The sequence below is a fragment of the Thamnophis elegans genome, chromosome 8, assembly GCF_009769535.1.
Source record: "Thamnophis elegans isolate rThaEle1 chromosome 8, rThaEle1.pri, whole genome shotgun sequence".
In the NCBI taxonomy this organism is placed as follows: Eukaryota; Metazoa; Chordata; class Lepidosauria; order Squamata; family Colubridae; genus Thamnophis; species Thamnophis elegans.
The window spans coordinates 49,427,375-49,444,938 of NC_045548.1; the positions used below are offsets into that span (position 1 = coordinate 49,427,375).

Consider the following 17,564-nt stretch of genomic DNA (forward strand, 5'->3'; position numbering starts at 1 on the left):
TCGTTGCAGAGCGGCAGGAGGGGGAGGAAGGGGAATCGCAAGACAGCCCTGCATTACATTAGAACGTGAGGAGGGGGGATGGTGCGGTGCGCGCTGCGCGGCAAACTGACACAGAGGGAGGGGAAACTCACAGGGGCGCCGGGCCATTCACGAGTGTCACCCAGCGGCATGGCCCCGCCCCTTTTTCTCCTCCATTTCGGGCAAATTTTTCACTGACTCGAGTATAAGCCGAGGCGGCTTTTTTCAGCCCAAAAAGTGGGCTGAAAAACTAGGCTTATACTCGAGTATATACAGTATATAAAATATAGTAGGTTAAAATAAGGTGGCTATATATATTATAAAATAGTTACGTATATAAATATATTAGAAACATGTATACTTCAATAATAATTGCATTAGATAACAATATGTATAACTGAAACTATTTACAGCTAACATGATACATGATATATTTTCCCTTTTTTTTATTTTTTTATTTAATTTTTTTTTCCTATGTGTTATTTTTTCTTTGACAATGCATGCATTTTTTAAATCTTTATGGGCTTTCCCCCATTACTTGTCATTTTTTAAAAATGCAATAAAAGAAAAAAATAAAATGTAAAACGTTACAGTAAGGCAAATTGTAGTTGAGCAAGTAAGATAAGTCTCCTAACAAGAACAGTTTAATAATAGAACTAATCCCAACACTGGTGGTGGTATCTCCTTAAATCCATCAATCTGTTCATATGGACTCCTACAAAGGAATCCATAGAGGGAAGACATTCCAGCCAAAATGATTTCATAGTGGGCAGGAACAGCTCCAGATATAAGATGACCACTAATGGACCCTCATAGCTCAGTTACATTTGTTGCTGTTTGATGCAAAGGATTAATGTAGAAACCTACTAAATGAGGATGTTGGCAGCAATGTAGTACTAGTATCCATATTCTTCTGATGAACACCAGACACTTGTAAGTTTATTCTGAAATGTAATTATGTTTCCTTGTCTGCTTCAGAATATCATAAGGGTTCTATGGATGAGAGAGGTATATGAATGAATGAATGAATGAATGAATGAATGATCTGATCTAATCTTAACTTCTGGAATTCCTTTTCAGATGATAAAGAAATTAGAGTATACGTTCTTATTTCAGTGACAATGAAAGGAGTCACATTTCTAGATACTCAAAGTAAACATATTAGAAAGTTAGACCATGACATTGACGAAAGGACAATTAATCTTAGCCAGTGTCTAGGTTCTTGTGGAAAATGTGAGGAGCAGGATCAGAAACCTGCAGTGATCACAGCGCCAACCAAATTAACATACACACAGAAATGGAAAGTTGGCAAGGAACTGTAGCTTTTATGTTTGGTTTGAAATGATGCAACTCTTCATGTTAAAGAGGAATTAGAGTGTCTGAGTAAAATGTTACTAATCTTTCCAAAAAGCTATGTCATCAACTGTGTAACCAAACTGTAACTAGAGTTTACATTGTCAGAACATTGCTATTAGCTCTTCATTTTAGGTTTTCTTAAAAATTGTAGATCAGGGTGTCAAACTCAAGGCCCATGGGCCGAATCTGGCCCACGTGGTACTCAGATCTGGCCTGTGGGGCCACCCTGGAAACAGTGAAGGACCGGCCTGTGATGCCTCTCCATGCGGCCCTCCGGAGCTCTGTTTTCACTGGCAGAGGGTTGCAGAAGGCTGTCTCAGCCAAAAACAGAACTCGGGAGCCTGTTTTCTCTGGGAGCGCTTGGGCCACTACAGCCGCTGACACGAATGATGTTAAACTGGCCACACCCAACCTAGCCATGCCCACCCCGCCCCCCTGGGATCAAACACATTGACGCGGGCCTCAATGAAATTGAGCTTGACACCCTGTTGTAGATGAATATCACAATATGTGATGACTATATCTTGCCTACTGTAGATGCAGAAGAAAAGAAAAATGTATATACACCATAATTTAATATAATTTAATCCTTTTAGTCCAGTTGCTTGTATCAAAGAACAACTGGTGTTTTTGTTTATAGGCTTTGTAAAAATATGTGCAGAAATGTGTAGAAATATATTGTAGAGGGGAATACCTTTTGCACATATGTGTACCCATTCCTCACATATAATTGCCCAAATCTCTTCTTCTTTTGTTTCTGTTCCCAATGGTCTTAGTTAGGGTTGCTTTGAAAAATGATGTCTTTAGTTCACTAGTTCATCATAAATGCAATCTTACAGAAGAAGTATTGTTTTACCAAAGTAGGACCAATAGGACATTATGGAGATCCACCGGGGTTACCTCTTTTGTGAACATAAGCCAAATATTACTGATTTCTAGTTAACAGACTTTACAATGACATCAGATTATTGCACATTATTAATTACATGTTTATCATTGAGTCACTAGGGCAGGGCAGCAAAGATATAAATGTGGGTTTAATTTATTTCTCACGGAGTGTCTCAATAAAAAAATGTATCTACTGATTTCAATCTATTCATATACGCCTCTTATATGAGTCATCTCACTCCTATACTCAACTATAGGTAATCATTGTAACACCTGTGGGGATCCACCAAAGTAATTCTTTTTTTGTACTTTGCATTGTTCTGTATGCTGTGATATTGTATTTTATTGGAAAATATATGCTCTACTGGTTGATGAAACTGATCCCAAAATTATAGGAATAAGCAGAGCATAAAGGTTAGGAGCACAGGACCTGGCTTGAATTTCTGAAGCTTTATAGAACTTCCTGAAAACAGAGAGGTTAAATTTCACTAGCTCTGATTGTGTTTCTTCCCTTTATATCAGAGGTCCTCAAAATATGATCCACCGAAGCCATTAATCTGGCCCACGTGGCACCACGAGGCTGCCCCGCACACATCGCCCCACCTACCTGCCAGCCCCACCCAACTTATGCCTCCAGAGAGAGGGAGGGAAGGAGGGAAAGAGAGAGAAACACACACACACACACACACACACACACACACACACGTACAAACAGAAGTCCCTCACACCAAGGCAACCTGATCCTTTCACTAACCTGCTTCCTATCCCCAGGAGCATAACAAATTAGTTTGTGTGTATTGTTTAATGGACTGCCAATTGGCCAGGCCCATCCAATCTCATGACCACAATCCATGCCCACCCATCCAGTCTGGCCCAACAGTCTGAGGGACCGTGAATTGGCCCTGTTTAAAAAGTTTGAGGACCCCTGTTTTATATGTTCAAGACCACCTGATGCTATTCAAAGATGCTGAATACATCCCAGATTTTATTTTAAGAATAAAGAGGACACAAAAAGAAGTGCTGTAGTCTTTTCCAATCCAGAGTTCTTACAGTGTGTTGAAATACCCAGAGTTCAAAGCCCCCATAGCCAATAATCGTCTTTTGGAATTGTGGACACTGCGATATGGTCCTTCATATGTCTCCTGCATTAAGAAGTTTATAAAAATAGGCCACTGTTATACAACACTGAAATATAGCAATATTATTTTCTGGAACAACTAGATGCTACAAAATAATGGGTCTCTTCTTTTCACAAGTCTATAAATAACTATCAGACTCCTTTCTATGTTCCACCCTGTCTAGGGGCTAATCTGGTGTACTGGTAAATATATTAGGCAAGAAGACTTATGAGTAGTACGAACATGGAACATGGAATAATAAGAGTTGGGAGGTACCTTGGAGGTCTTCTAGTCCAATCCCCTGCTCAAGCAGGAGGCCCTATATCATTTCAGATAAAAACTTGTCCAGTCTGTTTTTGAAAACCTTCAGTGATTCAGCACCCATTTCTGAATGCAAGCTATTTAATTGATTAATTGTTCTCACTAAGAAGTTTCTTCTTAGATCTAGGTTGCTTCTCTCCTTGGTTAGTTTCAACCATTGTTTCTTGTCTTGTCTTTTGATGTTTTTGAAAATAGTTGGACCCCCTCATCTTTGTAGGAGCCCCACAAATATTGGAGCAGTGCTATCATATCCATCCCCCCATCCTTCTTTTCATTAGACTAGCCAGTGTTTCTCAACCTTGGCAACTTGAAGATGTCCAGACACCTTCAAGTTGCCAAGGTTGAGAAACACTGGACTAGACATACCCAATTTCTGTAACTGTTTTTCTTTACCTAGGATTCCATTTTGTGAAAAATCAGAAGGTTCCCTCCTTACTGTTTTTGATAGGCAATAAAAATGTCTTGTATGCTCTAACCTTTAATACTCTAACCTTTAATACACTTGGGCTTGTTTATTTATTTCGATATTATCTTATCTGATAATAAAAAGTATTTGCGTATTAAACCAAAATACAATTAGAGGATAATAAAAGCAGCCCAATAAACTCAAGATAATAATCAGCAATAAAGTTAGTAGAAGTGTATTAAATTACAGGACAACAACTGGCAAAGACTCCTAAAAAATATCATATTGGAATTTAGGATGATCTACTGAAGCTAATTGTAGGAAGAATCAGGTGATTGTGCTTGGTTTTTTGTTGTGCTTGGTTTTTTGTTTTTCTAAACACAACACATAAACTATGGAACTACATGTTCTGCGTAACCTAGACTTTGTGAGAAAGTTGTCTGTATAAATCTTATGAATAAATAAATAAATATGTGGTAGTGCTCATCAGTGTACAGTTTTAAAAGGAAACTAGATAAAATCATGGATGAGGAAGCTGTCTATGGTTGGTAGCACTGAAAACTGATGATGTTCAAGATTTTTAAGATCTGGATGCTCTCCTAAGGCTTGGAGTAGGCTGATAATGCTGCCTCTGTTGGACAGCGCTCTCCCTCCCTCTTTCCCTCTCCCTCCCTCCCTCCCTCTCCCACTTACTTATGACTTTTTACGGGTATGTTTTCCCCATACTTTTGTGGTATTCTTGTTTTTTAAACTGTAAACTGCCAGGAGTTGTTAGGAGTTAGATGGCCTCTAAATTGTTCAAGCAAACAAAATCTGGGCCTGGGTACTTGAGAGACCGCCTACTGCCAATTACCTCCACTAGACCGATCCGATCGCATCGATTAGGCCTCCTCCGAATTCCATCTTCCAGCCAGTGTAGACTGGCAACTACCCGGAGGAGAGCCTTCTCAGTGGCTGCTCTGACCCTCTGGAACGAACTCCCCGTGGAGATTCGGACCCTCACCACCCTTCAGTCCTTCCGCGCCGCTTTAAAGATCTGGCTGTCCCGGCTGGCCTGGGGTTAAGATTCTAACCCCACCCGAATTGTGTGACTGTGTGACTGTTGTGCTCTCTTTTTAATATGTTGTATTGTCTCCATGTGGAATACTGTTTGTCTTCCCCCCCCCCCCTTTTTGAACTGTGAGCCGCCCTGAGTCCCCCCAGGGAAAAGGGCGGCATACAAATAAAGGGAAAACTAAAACTAAAACTAAACTAAATCCAAGGCAGGTTACGTTCCTCTGCTAAGACAACCCCCTCCCACAGGTCACGTTCCTCTGGTTAGTATGTGACAAAAAATGCAATCCTAATGAATGGGTGTCGGAAAACTTACTTAACAGCTCCACCCATTTTGATCACAGCCTTATACATGAAGGATGGCAAATATAGATGATATACAGTACTGCCTAGCTATTTTCACTAATTAATCTTTTATAAGCTTAAGATGATAAAAGCTCCACCAAGCCATAGACAATAATTGATCCAGGAGTTACTTCCAAGGTAACTGGGGAATCTGGTCCCTCAGGAGAGCAACCCCCGTCTCCAGAACAAGATCACAGTATTTTCAGTATCTCCATCTTGCATTGACTAAGCCTCTTTCAGAAGCTCATGTCCCATCCTTAACTCTGCTAAAGAACTTCTGAACTACAGGTAGTCCTCAATTTACAATCATTGTTAAGTGGTTACAATGGCACTGAAAAAACGTGATGTATGACCGGTTTTCATGCTAACAACCACTGCAATAGCCCCATGGTCACATGATCAAAATTCGGGTGCTTAGCAATCGGCATGTATTTATGAACAGTTGACATCTGACAAGAATAGGCAATGGGGGAAGCTGCAATTACATAACAGTCATGTGATTCACTTAAAAATGATGTGACTTGCTTAACAGCGGCAAAAAGTGGTAAAATAGGGCACACTTAGCAACTATCTTGCTTAGGAGCAGAAATTTTGGGTTCAATTGTGGCTGTTAAGTCGAAGACTATTTCTACAGGGATTGGTGGTTGAGCCTTTAGTTTTAATACATTTCCATGATAAATGTTAAGTAACATTATTTAAACATAAACAGGACATGCCCTTGATAAACAATGAATAATTTCTATATTAAAGAAAGCAACCGAGAAATTTGAACACATTTCAAAAATATATTGAGCTGTGGTGGCACAGTGGTTAGAATGCAGTACTGCAGGTTACTTCTGCTGACTGCCTGCTACTTCTGCTGACTGCCCATTGCCAGCAATTTGGCAGTTCATTTCTCACCAGGCTCGAAGTTGACTCAGCCTTCCAGCCTTCTCAGGTAGGTAAAATGAGGAGCCAGATTGTTGGGGGCAAGATGCTGACTCTAAAATGCATAGAGGGCTGTAAAGCACTGTGAAGCGGTATATGTCAAAGTGCTTTATAGAGCTGCAGGGATTTGTTGTCTTTCTGAAAGCAGCACCCACACCGACACCCTCCTATATGTACCAATGCAGGAGGTCTCAGGGCTCTTTTTGTCAGAGTGATGAAAAAAGTATCATGCGCATGCTGGCCAGCTGAGTTCAGCCTTTTTTAAAAGCCGTTTTTTCACCCTTCCCGGGCTCTAGAGGCTTTATAGGAGCCTGGGGAGGGTAAAAACAGCCTCCCCCCGGAGGCCCTCTGGAAGCTTCAGGAGCTTCCCTGAAGCCTCTGGAGCGCAAAAAACCAGCCAGCCCTACGGGCAAACCGGAAATTCAAGAATGGATTTCCGGTTTGTTCATAGGGCCGGTTTAAGCCCTCCGGAGCCTTCAGGGGCCTTCCAGAGGCTTCCCTCAAGGCTCCAGAGGACAAAAAACAACCCAACGGACAAACTGGAAGTCCTGGTTGCACATAGGGTTGTTTTTCGGGAAGGCCCCTGAAACCTCTGGAAAGTTTAAACCGGCCCTAGGACCAAATTGGCCAGTTTTTTTGCACTCTGGAGTCTTCAGGGACGTTCCTAAAGCCTCCGGAGGTCCTCTGGAGGGACGGGGGAGGCTATTTTCGCCCTCCCCAGGCTCCTATAAAGCCTCTGGAGCCTGGGGAGGGCAAAAAAAGCATGCAAAAAATGAGAGGTCACGCCTATCATGCGCGCATGCATGCTGGGGGTGTGTCGCGCATTGCATTGCAACCCCCGTGCTCCCATCTTATAGCACATGAGCCAAAAAAGGTTCACCATCGCTGCTCTATGACCTTCACATATGTGTACATTTGAGTAAGAGCAATAGTATAATAGATGTCATACCAATTGTGCTCTCTCAAAGCACAAGATATGGGTTTGAAAACAGCTTCCATAAGAAGCTGAAAATATAAATATTTTGACAGAAAATAAGGCATAAAAGTCAGTGTAAATTCAGTGTTTTGTAATAAGTCCATTTTGGCCACCAAGGGGCCTCCAGAGGTTAGCCAAATAAGTAACATTTCTCTTTTACTACTAGTTTCCCGCCCCCCCCCTAAAAAAAGCTGGTATTCAAGGAGGCAGAATCATCCATCAACCTAGATAATTTCAGCCAGTCATATCTGAGTCACTTGGAACTGAGTCACTGGTTATTGTACCTGCTGGTAACAGGTTTTACAGCTTTAACTCATATAGTTTTTGACTTCCTCAGCACCTGGATCTTTAGTAAAAGGGGAATAGGAAAAGCTGGAGGGCTGATAATGGTTACAAATGATTCATTCGCTCCTAGCTGGTCGTGAGATCCATCCAATATCCAATATAAAGCAGTGTGAACTCCCTTCCTCCATTCTGATATAAAGAATGGATGAATATAAAGCGTTTACAGCGTGAACGTCCTTCCCCCATTCTGAAATTTGTGATGAAGTAGAAGGCTGGGTAAATGAGAGTCTCTCGAAGCCTACGGAAACCCATCAACGACTGTAACCGTCGTTTGTCATCTCAGGCTGCGGGGATCATTTTTCAGTTTCCCTAATTTAATTGGCGGCAGTAGATTTCCTGGGGTATCCCAGGTCTGACCCGGGACAGCGTTTCGACATCAGCCAAGGTCTGGAGACGGCAGGGAGTGGTGGAGAGGGGGGGGCAAAATCTGCGTTAGCAGAAACGCAGCGCTTTTGCCTCCGGGAACCCAGGAGTTGAGGCAAGACAATTGCGCAACCACCCCAGAGTTGAGGAAGCCCAGCCTGGCTTCGCCACTGAGTAAGGGGGCGGAGTTGCACTGGGGATACCCGGCGCCTTTCCGAGCACCAGTGGCGGCGGCGGCGGCGCGAATCTCCTTCTCCTCCAGCGAGCCCTCCGCACTTTTCGCTTCCAAAGCGAACCAACCACTTGGCGAGCCTGCGGCTCACCAGCATCTCCAACCGCACCTTCCCTCTGGCTAAGCGCAGCGCGAGGGCGAGCGCGCTGACGTCGCTCTTCTCCATTGGCCCTGGCCGGCACCACATGCCCAAGACAGCTATATAAAGGCACCCCGGCCCGCACCCTGCTTCTCCCGGCTCTGCTTGGTGCTTTTTCTATCTGCTTCTTTACCTCGGATCTTCTCTTTCCCGGCGGCGCGACTCTTAGCATCTCCGGCTCGGCGCAATGGCTAACATGGAAGCTTTCTTAGGCAGATGGAGCCTGGTCTCCAGTGAATGTTTTGAGGATTATATGAAGGAATTAGGTAAGAAGGGAAGGGAATTGGGAGTGCTGTCAAAAAAAGAATGTAAGGGAATTATGACAAGAATAGAAAAAATAATCCTTCTTCTCACAAAGGAGAATTATAGAGCTCGGATTCCTCTTGGGCAAAACATTTAAAAAAGGATGTGGATGGAGTGGCTGGAAAATAGGTCAATCAATCAGTCAATCAATAATCATCATCATCATCATCATCAATAGCAGCAACATCACATTTTCTTATGTATATGTCCCATTCTTGTATTCTTGTAAATATATTATATTCAAAGATGCAGATTGGCAGTTCCCAGTAAATGTGGATCTCATAAGTGCAATTGACCAAAAAATGTAGGATTGCTGTAATTCACCCTACCCTATGCCTATCACATTTTTTTTAAAGAGAAGGGTGGCGTTGTCTGTTTAAAATGGCTGCTTTGGATTAAAATGAAATATTGATTGTAGCTCAAAGTGTCTGATGTATATGTAGTATGTTGGTATCTCTCTCTCTCTCTCTCCCCCTCCCCCCCTCCCTCCCTCCCTCCCCCCCCCCCCCCCCCCCCTCTCTCTCTCTCTCTCTCTCTCCTCTCTCTCTCTCTCTCGTCTGTTTTGTATGTATGCAATACTTGGCATTCTATTCAGTTGCTATGCAAAATGTGCTTTTCAGCATGCAGCCCTATTTCACTAAAACATGTATATGGCTTTGTCATCTAGATTAGAATGATGGATGATGATGATGATGATGATGATAAAAAAGCTTTATTTTTTTTTCCTTTTGGAAGCCTATAAAGGTTTGGAAATATGGAATTATGAGCTTTGTGCCTATTTTTTTCAGCTCTTAAAAAATGTTCTCAGTCCAAGGTCTGCAAAGGCATTCTCAAGTAGCTTTTATAACAAGCACACAAACAGACATTGTTTCGATGGAGCTGATGAGGAAACTAAGATTGCCGATGGGCTGCGTATGAAAAGTGTGTAAGAGAGAGAAGGAAAAAAAAAGACTGAATGAGTTGAGCATGTGGGGCTGGCTTTAAATGAATACAGTTGCTCTTTTTTTGAACTTCCCCCAGGGAAGACAAGTACTTCTTTAGAAAAATAGTTTTCTGTGATATATGCTACACTATGTTCCTTGGCTTTTACCTGAGTATGCTCAGGTCTATATTAACATAATTTATGCTTGTAATATTTAGGAATTTCAAATAGTTTGATGCAGCACTGGTAATGTTGCAAGAGGAGCAAATTTCCTGTAACTTCATGCCGAGAAAGACAAAAGTCTAGCAATGACAGAGTTTAGTCATCACTTGTAATGACTCCTGTTGAGATAGAAGCTAGAAAGAGAACAGAATTAACACCCTTACAATTATTTTATTTGAATTCCTCCCCCCGCCCCGTCCTTCTGGAACCATTTCACTCATAGAGTTCAGTGATGATTATTTAATACATTTGGTTCCTGTAGCCGAAATATTGCACAGCGAGCTGAGTTCTGAGGCCCATTTAAATTAAAACATACTACATTTTCATTGGTCTATACACCATATATAAAATGTAGTTCCTTAACTAGGAACATCACACTACATGCAATACAAAAAGTCTGTTCCTAACCAACATTCCTGCCTTAAGAGGAAAATCCAGAACTCACTCAGGAAATATAAGACAATCTGAAAGGTGACAATTTTGTGATCTCCAAAATCTGTTGAACCCAGACTCCTGGAATGACACAAACATCATGTTTTTGGGAGTCAAGGTAATTACTCTGCATTGATTTTTTTTCTCTGCCTTACCAGAAGTTGCTGTAATAGATTACAGTGAGAAGAAATATACTGACATACTGTAGAATGATTTTGTTCCAATCCTACTGCAGACTTGTGAATATGCTTTTCTCCATACAAGCATTTAAATTCTGAATAGAACTCATTTTAGGTCAGTTTGAGTTTTACCGAGTTTTGCAAGGGTGATGTGTAATTAAAATTTAATGAGAAGGGGCAGTAATCTCATTGACTGGAAAACTCCCTCTCATGCTAGGTAATTAAAAAAGATAATTAATCTTGTGTGAGAGTGTCTATATAATGACTGTGCTTGGCTGAACCTATTTAAAAGTAAATTCTCTCTCCTTCTGGCAGGCGTGGGTATGGCAATGAGAAAGATGGGAAATATGGCCAAGCCAGATGTTATCATCACCAAGAATGACGATACTTTCACAGTCAAAACTGAAAGCACTTTCAAGACCTCAGAATTCAGCTTCAAGCTAAATGAAAAATTTGATGAAAACACGATAGATGGTCGAAAAACTCAGGTAAATGAGACTGTAACTCAGGGAACACACCAAATATATGACATGCTAAACTGATTTTTAATTATTTGGCTCAATGACTCCTGAAGTCGAATAATGTTATTACATCCACAAAATACAATTTCTATTGTTTTAACTCAAACATCTCAAAAGTATCAGTCCCAACCTAGATCCTTGAATTACACATTAGTCCTGTTACAGAATCTAGTAGTACTACTATAGATACTTCAAAACTTCCTCTCAGATGTGAATAAAAGAAACAGACCATGAAGTGGGAGGGAGGGAGGGAGAGAGAGAGAGAGAAAGAGAGAAAGAAGGAAAGAAAGAAAGAAATGCTACAAATAAAAAATGGTCCATATTGTGAGATTTCCAAATAGAAATTGATAAAACCTTGGATCATAAAACACCAAATTAAACCGTAGTTAAAAAGAAAGAAGTGAACATGTGGTGATCCAAAGAGTAGTAGAATACAAGGCAAAGAGTGGGAGAAGATTGCTAAGTATTAAGATCTAAAAACTGGATAGATTATAATATAAACCAGCTGTGATGGTTCCAGTGATGGTCAGCACACGGAGTGCCATACCAAAAAGTCTTGAATGGCACTTAGAAAATCTGCACATTGTCAAAATTTAATTCTATCAATTACAAAAGGTGTGCTTGGATCTGCACATACACATTACAACAGCCTAGATTCTTGGGAAGAACTTGATCTATGAAGACCAACACCATCTAAAGAAGTAGACTTGTGATTTCAATGTTTGTGTCCATCATCATCATCATCATCATCATCATCATCCAAGAATTTCTGTTATCCCAGATTCTTAGGAAGGACTTGATAGTGTATAAAAATGTCAAATCCAATCTAACATCTGATTGACTGTGACCAACTATAATAATAATAATAGCTGACAACATTAAGCACACTATAGTAAAAACAAAGGTTAGAAGGGAATACATGAAAGTGAAGAAGATCTTAAAATCCAAGTTTAGTGGAGGAAATGTCATCAAGGAAATGAGCGCAGCTGGAATAATAGACTGGACTCAAGCAGAACTGAAAGCCCTGAATAGGAAGACCAGAAAAATCATGACAATGAATCATGTTCATCACCCACACAGTGATGTTGATAGCCTTGTCATGGAGAATGGTGGACATGGAATGTTGCAAGTACTTCAGACAGCTGAAGAAGAAGAAGAAGAAGAAAGGGCATTGAAAGAGTATTTGAAGGATGGTAAAGAAGGTGCACTGAAACTAGTGTATCATGAAGGCTTACTGAATACCTCAGATAGCAAACTAGCCTACAAAAAATACTAAATGAAGAATAAAAAAAAGACCTAGCAAGGCAAAATATCATATGTCCACTACACCTACACACCCACAAAAAAACCTCTGCATGCAGTGTACTTCACCAGATGTTTCCAAAAAGCAAAGTCAATGGGGAAGCCAGCAGGAGGTCCAAATGTTTATCATGGGCTAATGGGGAGCTGCAGTTGTCATAATTGCAAGCTGGTTGCCAAGTGCCCACCTCACAATCTTGTGACTGCAGGAACACTGTGATGGCTACAGCCACAAGGATCAATCATAAGTTTTCTTATTCAGCAACATAACTTCACGCTTAATATCCACATGTTAAGAGTTGATTGCTTAACAATGGCAACTGAAAGTGCCAGAACACAGCACATCGTGCTTTACAACTACATTGCTAAGTGACACAGTTCTCAATTTCAGTTACTATTGTTAACCAAGGACTACCTGCATAATCAAGAATAATATAAGATTTTTAAATTCAGAGTTAAATCAACCATCTAATCTAATATGAGCAAATCACACAGAACAAGTTGAAAACATAGGAGCAAAATAACTCTGCTACAGAATTGCAGTTTTAGTATACATTAAATAAGCAAAACCCTTATATCAAGATCAGAGGAAACAATTTCACATAATTTAAAGCAATTTTCCATTGGTTTATAATTACTATTTTTTAAAAAAACAATTATTGGAGTAGGAAACACAGTATCACTAGAGCCTGCCAACCAGTGGTGGGATTCATTTTTTTTACTATCGGTTTTGTGTATGTGGCTTGGTGGGCGTGGCATGACTTGTTGGGTGTGGCTTGTTGGGTGTGGCAGGGGAAGGATACTGTAAAATCTCCATTCCCTCCCCACTCCAGGGAAAGGTTACTGCAAAATAGCAATAGCAATAGCAATAGCAGTAGACTTATATACCACTTCATAGGGCTTTCAGCCCTCTCTAAGCGGTTTACAGAGAGTCAGCATATTGCCCCCAACAATCTGGGTCCTCATTTTACCCACCTCGGAAGGATGGAAGGCTGAGTCAACCCTGAGCCGGTGGGATTTGAACCGCTGAACTGCTGATCTAGCAGTAGCCTGCAGTGCTGCATTTAACCACTGCGCCACCTTGGCTCTTAGAAGAAATCCCCATTTCTTCACGATTAGCTGGGACTTGGGAGGCAAAGAGTAGATGGGGGCGGAGCCAGTCAGAGGTGGTATTTACCGCTTCTCTGAACTACTCAAACTTTCCGCTACCGGTTCTCTAGAACTGGTCAGAACCTGCTGAACACCACTTCTGCTGCCAACCATCATAGAACTTCAGAAACAGCAATCCCAGCAGGATAAAATAGAGGACTATTATGTGACAGTTCCAGATTAGCCACAAAAAGCACAGATTTACCCATTGTTTTAAACAACAACAAAAAGCCAAACAGGTTTTTCTGTTGAAAAAAATGGAAATAAAAGTTCTGCAGTGGGAATTGTAGAACATTGAGAATAGAGATATCATAATGATGAGAGATGACTTTACTATGAGTCAAAGGAACACATTTTGGGGGTGCCGTTAAGATTAGGAATCCATCATGGGGCAATATAAGACATGCTCCTATATGAAACCCAAATGAAGTGAGCAAATCCTTCAAATATTCAGTAGTTGGTGTTCTGGGCATTCTTTTAATACTCTACTTTTGGCTCAAAATGTTTTTGGTTGTTTTTCAAGCTACTGGCAAAGATTGTTGCAAGTTTTACAGTTTAAAAAAAAACGTACAGCTGCATAGAGCCTCCATAATATGTTTAGTTTTTCCACTGATGTTTTCAAACTGTATTTTTGTTTCCGATTATATAATGATAGCCAAGACTGTTGCTGTTCTGACAGAGAATTTGCAAAGAATGTTTTGTCTTTCTGCCCTTGGCTTCGGGGGGGGGGGGGGAGAGAATTGGACAGTCAGTAGGGTGTGGAATTCTTGGATCAAGTTATGCTTAAGAATAAAATTGGATGTAGGTTTGGAGAGAAGTCATAATACTAAAAACCTAACAGAGAACTGGAGATAGCAGATATATTTAAAATGGTATGAGACTATTGTCTCCTTTGTTCTGATGAAAGGAACTTCCCACATAGTTACAAATTTGGCACCTGCTGAAATTTTCTTCAGTGTGTAATCAAATATTGCATGTGGCTAGATGAACCATGTAGTCATTACAATAAGTTGTCGCTCAGGAAAAACACTTTGTATGAGCAGGAAGGGACAATATTTAGGCAAGCCTTTCCCTGGATAATAATCATTCTAAACAAATAGATATAAAATGCATAGTTGGGTAGTCCTTTTATTAGAGCCAAATAACAATGGGCACACTGTCAGTTCTCCGGAATTCTTCATCAGCCAGAATGTTATAAAAAGGAGTGGGTGGAGAAGAAGCAAGAAATCTCAAGTTCTTGAAAGATGTTGCAGTCATGAAGTGCCTGAATAGTTTGCCTCTGATTTTGATTGTGTACCACACTGAAAAAACACAAGCCTACATAGTTTCATTCCCTTCAGTCTCAAGACAAATTGAAAATCAACCCCATGAAGGAAAGAGCACACTACTAAACTACTATCTTCCTTTACAGACCCTCATTACGTTAGATGACAACAATGTATTGACCCAGGTTCAACAGTGGGATGGCAAAGAAACCACAATAATAAGGAAGATAGAAGATGGAAAACTGATAGTTGTAAGTAGAATTTTCTCTGTTCCTTACGCTAAATTTGTACAATATAAATAAAATGTAACTTACATCAAATATCATAAATATCCACTTACCTTACCCTGCTTCCAAACAATTTATTTGTAAAAAGAGAATGTATGTATCTTTTTGTTTTCCAGGAATGTGTCTTGAATGGTGTCAAATGTACTCGGGTTTATAAAAAAGTATGAAGAGCTTGATGTCTATGTTGGAGAGTGGCAGATCATTCTCGAAAGAGGACTAGTCCATATTTTTTCTTTTTTTCTTCTTCTTTCTAAACTAGATTTTTTTAAAAAAAAAACCCATCATGTGCAAGAAACAGTGTTGTATGCAATTTAAAGTCCTTGATAACAATGATTAAATTTTAAAATTTCAAAAGAAATTGTAACGTTGTTATTATTTGTGAAATATTCCCCTTGCCCTTTTAAGAAAGTTTCAGAAATTGAAATTAGATAAATAAAATAGTAGGAAAAGTGTTAAAATATATTAAAAAAAGAATGCTGGGCACAGATATAACGTGAATGTATACATTTTCCCCTAAAAGCGGACCTCAATAGCAACATTAATACACTGCACTAAGTAATTAGTTGAATTATAATTCAACAAATCCTGATTAAATGAAGCTATGATTTAGAACAGTTGTGGCAAACTCACAGCCCCCGGGTCATGTGCTGGCCATGCCCACCCCCGTTTTATCGAAGGGGACAAAAGTCACGATACATCGTGTTTGACACGATTTAGAATAATGTATGCATCTACTTATTTCATTTAAAAATACAACACCAAAATCCCTTCCCTGAATACAATTGAGCTGAAAAACAGTTTGAACTGCTTGAAACTGGAAATTCAATCAACCGTCATTGGAACAGAAGTTAAACACACACAAAAAGTCAGAAAAAATGGACAAGTAGCTATGACTGGCATGCTGTAGTGTAGTCTTTCTCCAACCTAGAACGAGTTGCAGAATTGCAGATCTACCGTATTGGAATTGCACCACTACTGATTACTACAACACATCAAACACTGTGCCTCCAGCATTTGCTTTGATCCCAGCTCTACTAAACACTTGTGTGATGCTCAATGCTGTCTTTCACAGAGCCAATTTATTTATAAATAATGCTGCATTTCAAGAGGAAACACACCAAGACTGGTATTCCATGGAGAATGGAAGGTTTGCAGAGCTTGGGGAAGGTAATCAATTTCCAGTGAGGACAAGTCTTGCCTTACACAACTACACAAGTTGCCCTACAACTACACAAGAAATTGAAATTGAAATCTATGGATCAAATAGCTGAAAGTCTGCTGAGTGAAAGTCAGTAATTTTAGGCTTTCATTCAGTTCTTTTTCACACAACCGTTCCAAGAAGCTGTGGGAAGAAAGCATTTTTTAAAAAAATTATCCAGCTTTGTTCTTGATTCTGATGTAAAAACTTGTAGGATGTTTTCTTGTTCCCAAATGTGCTATAGCTTTAAGTGCTAGAACCTCAGGCAGTTCCCATGAACAAGTGACTCCAGTAAAGCCACAAATCTTACTTCAATCGTTTAACCATGTTCATGGAATCTTATAATTTCTAAAGCTGCTCAGAACCGATGGTTGTAGCAGATTGCTTAGGTTAAACATACACCAGTGGATTCAAACTGTTTTGATTTATTTATTAAAGTCCTATCTTTGGAATGCAAAAAATATTCTTGAAACCTGGAGGGATTTAAATACTCTCCCCAGATGTTTTCTTTGTGATTATTTAAATTTTTCCAGCGCAATAAATATTTTAAACCATTGTTTTAGAACTGAGCACCAGTGATCATATTATCTTCCCCTGTTTTGAAATTAATGGATAATTTGTATATTTCAATGCCTCATTTTCTTTAGCAGAGCAATTTTCAGCACTTGATCTACTGATATGGTTTATAATGGTTTTAGATGAGAAAGGCTTAACCTGAATCTTATTCTATGCATCTTCTACTAAAGTAATTTCACCTGAAGTCAATAGGCTTACTTCTAAATAATTATACCTCCGTTCCATCCAATCCAAACTTATGCAGCTCACAACATTTGCTACATCATATTTAGTAAAGATATCCAGATCTTCAGATTTGACTCTGAAGTGATGCTTAGGAATATGTAATCCTGAACATAGCATTTATCAGCTGCATCTTTCCCTAAATCACATAGATGTCTATGCATATGGCAAACAACCTTTTGGGAAGTGAATCCAAAGTACTGCATTTTATTCATTTTAAACAAAAGGACCATCATATCATTCAGGTTGAAATGCCATCTCTTAGCTAATGTAAAAACTATTAAAATCTGGTGGTAGTTAGCGTATAGAATTTCTCTTTATTTCTTAATATTCTTTATCTCAATTTAAAGTGAATTGGGATTTATCTTTTCTGTGATACTCAGAAGTCAGAATTACTCTCCCTCACTTCATCCTCCCAAAAATGTCAGTTCTATTTTTTATTTGACAAAGAAGCAGATTATTTTTCATTTTAGACAGTTTTGAATAGTACCTATTGAATCAC

The 17,564-nt window shown here is 39.8% G+C and overlaps 1 protein-coding gene across 1 annotated transcript; it reads left to right on the plus strand.

Annotated features, from left to right (window-relative positions):
• Positions 1-8,370: 8,370 nt before the first annotated feature.
• Positions 8,371-15,333, plus strand: LOC116512424 (fatty acid-binding protein 5-like). The gene is made up of 4 exons (XM_032222903.1): positions 8,371-8,753; positions 10,861-11,033; positions 14,926-15,030; positions 15,183-15,333. Exons 1-4 carry the CDS (start codon positions 8,675-8,677, stop codon positions 15,231-15,233), a joined length of 408 nt encoding a protein of 135 aa, XP_032078794.1. The 5' UTR covers positions 8,371-8,674; the 3' UTR covers positions 15,234-15,333.
• The last annotated feature ends 2,231 nt before the right edge of the window (positions 15,334-17,564 follow it).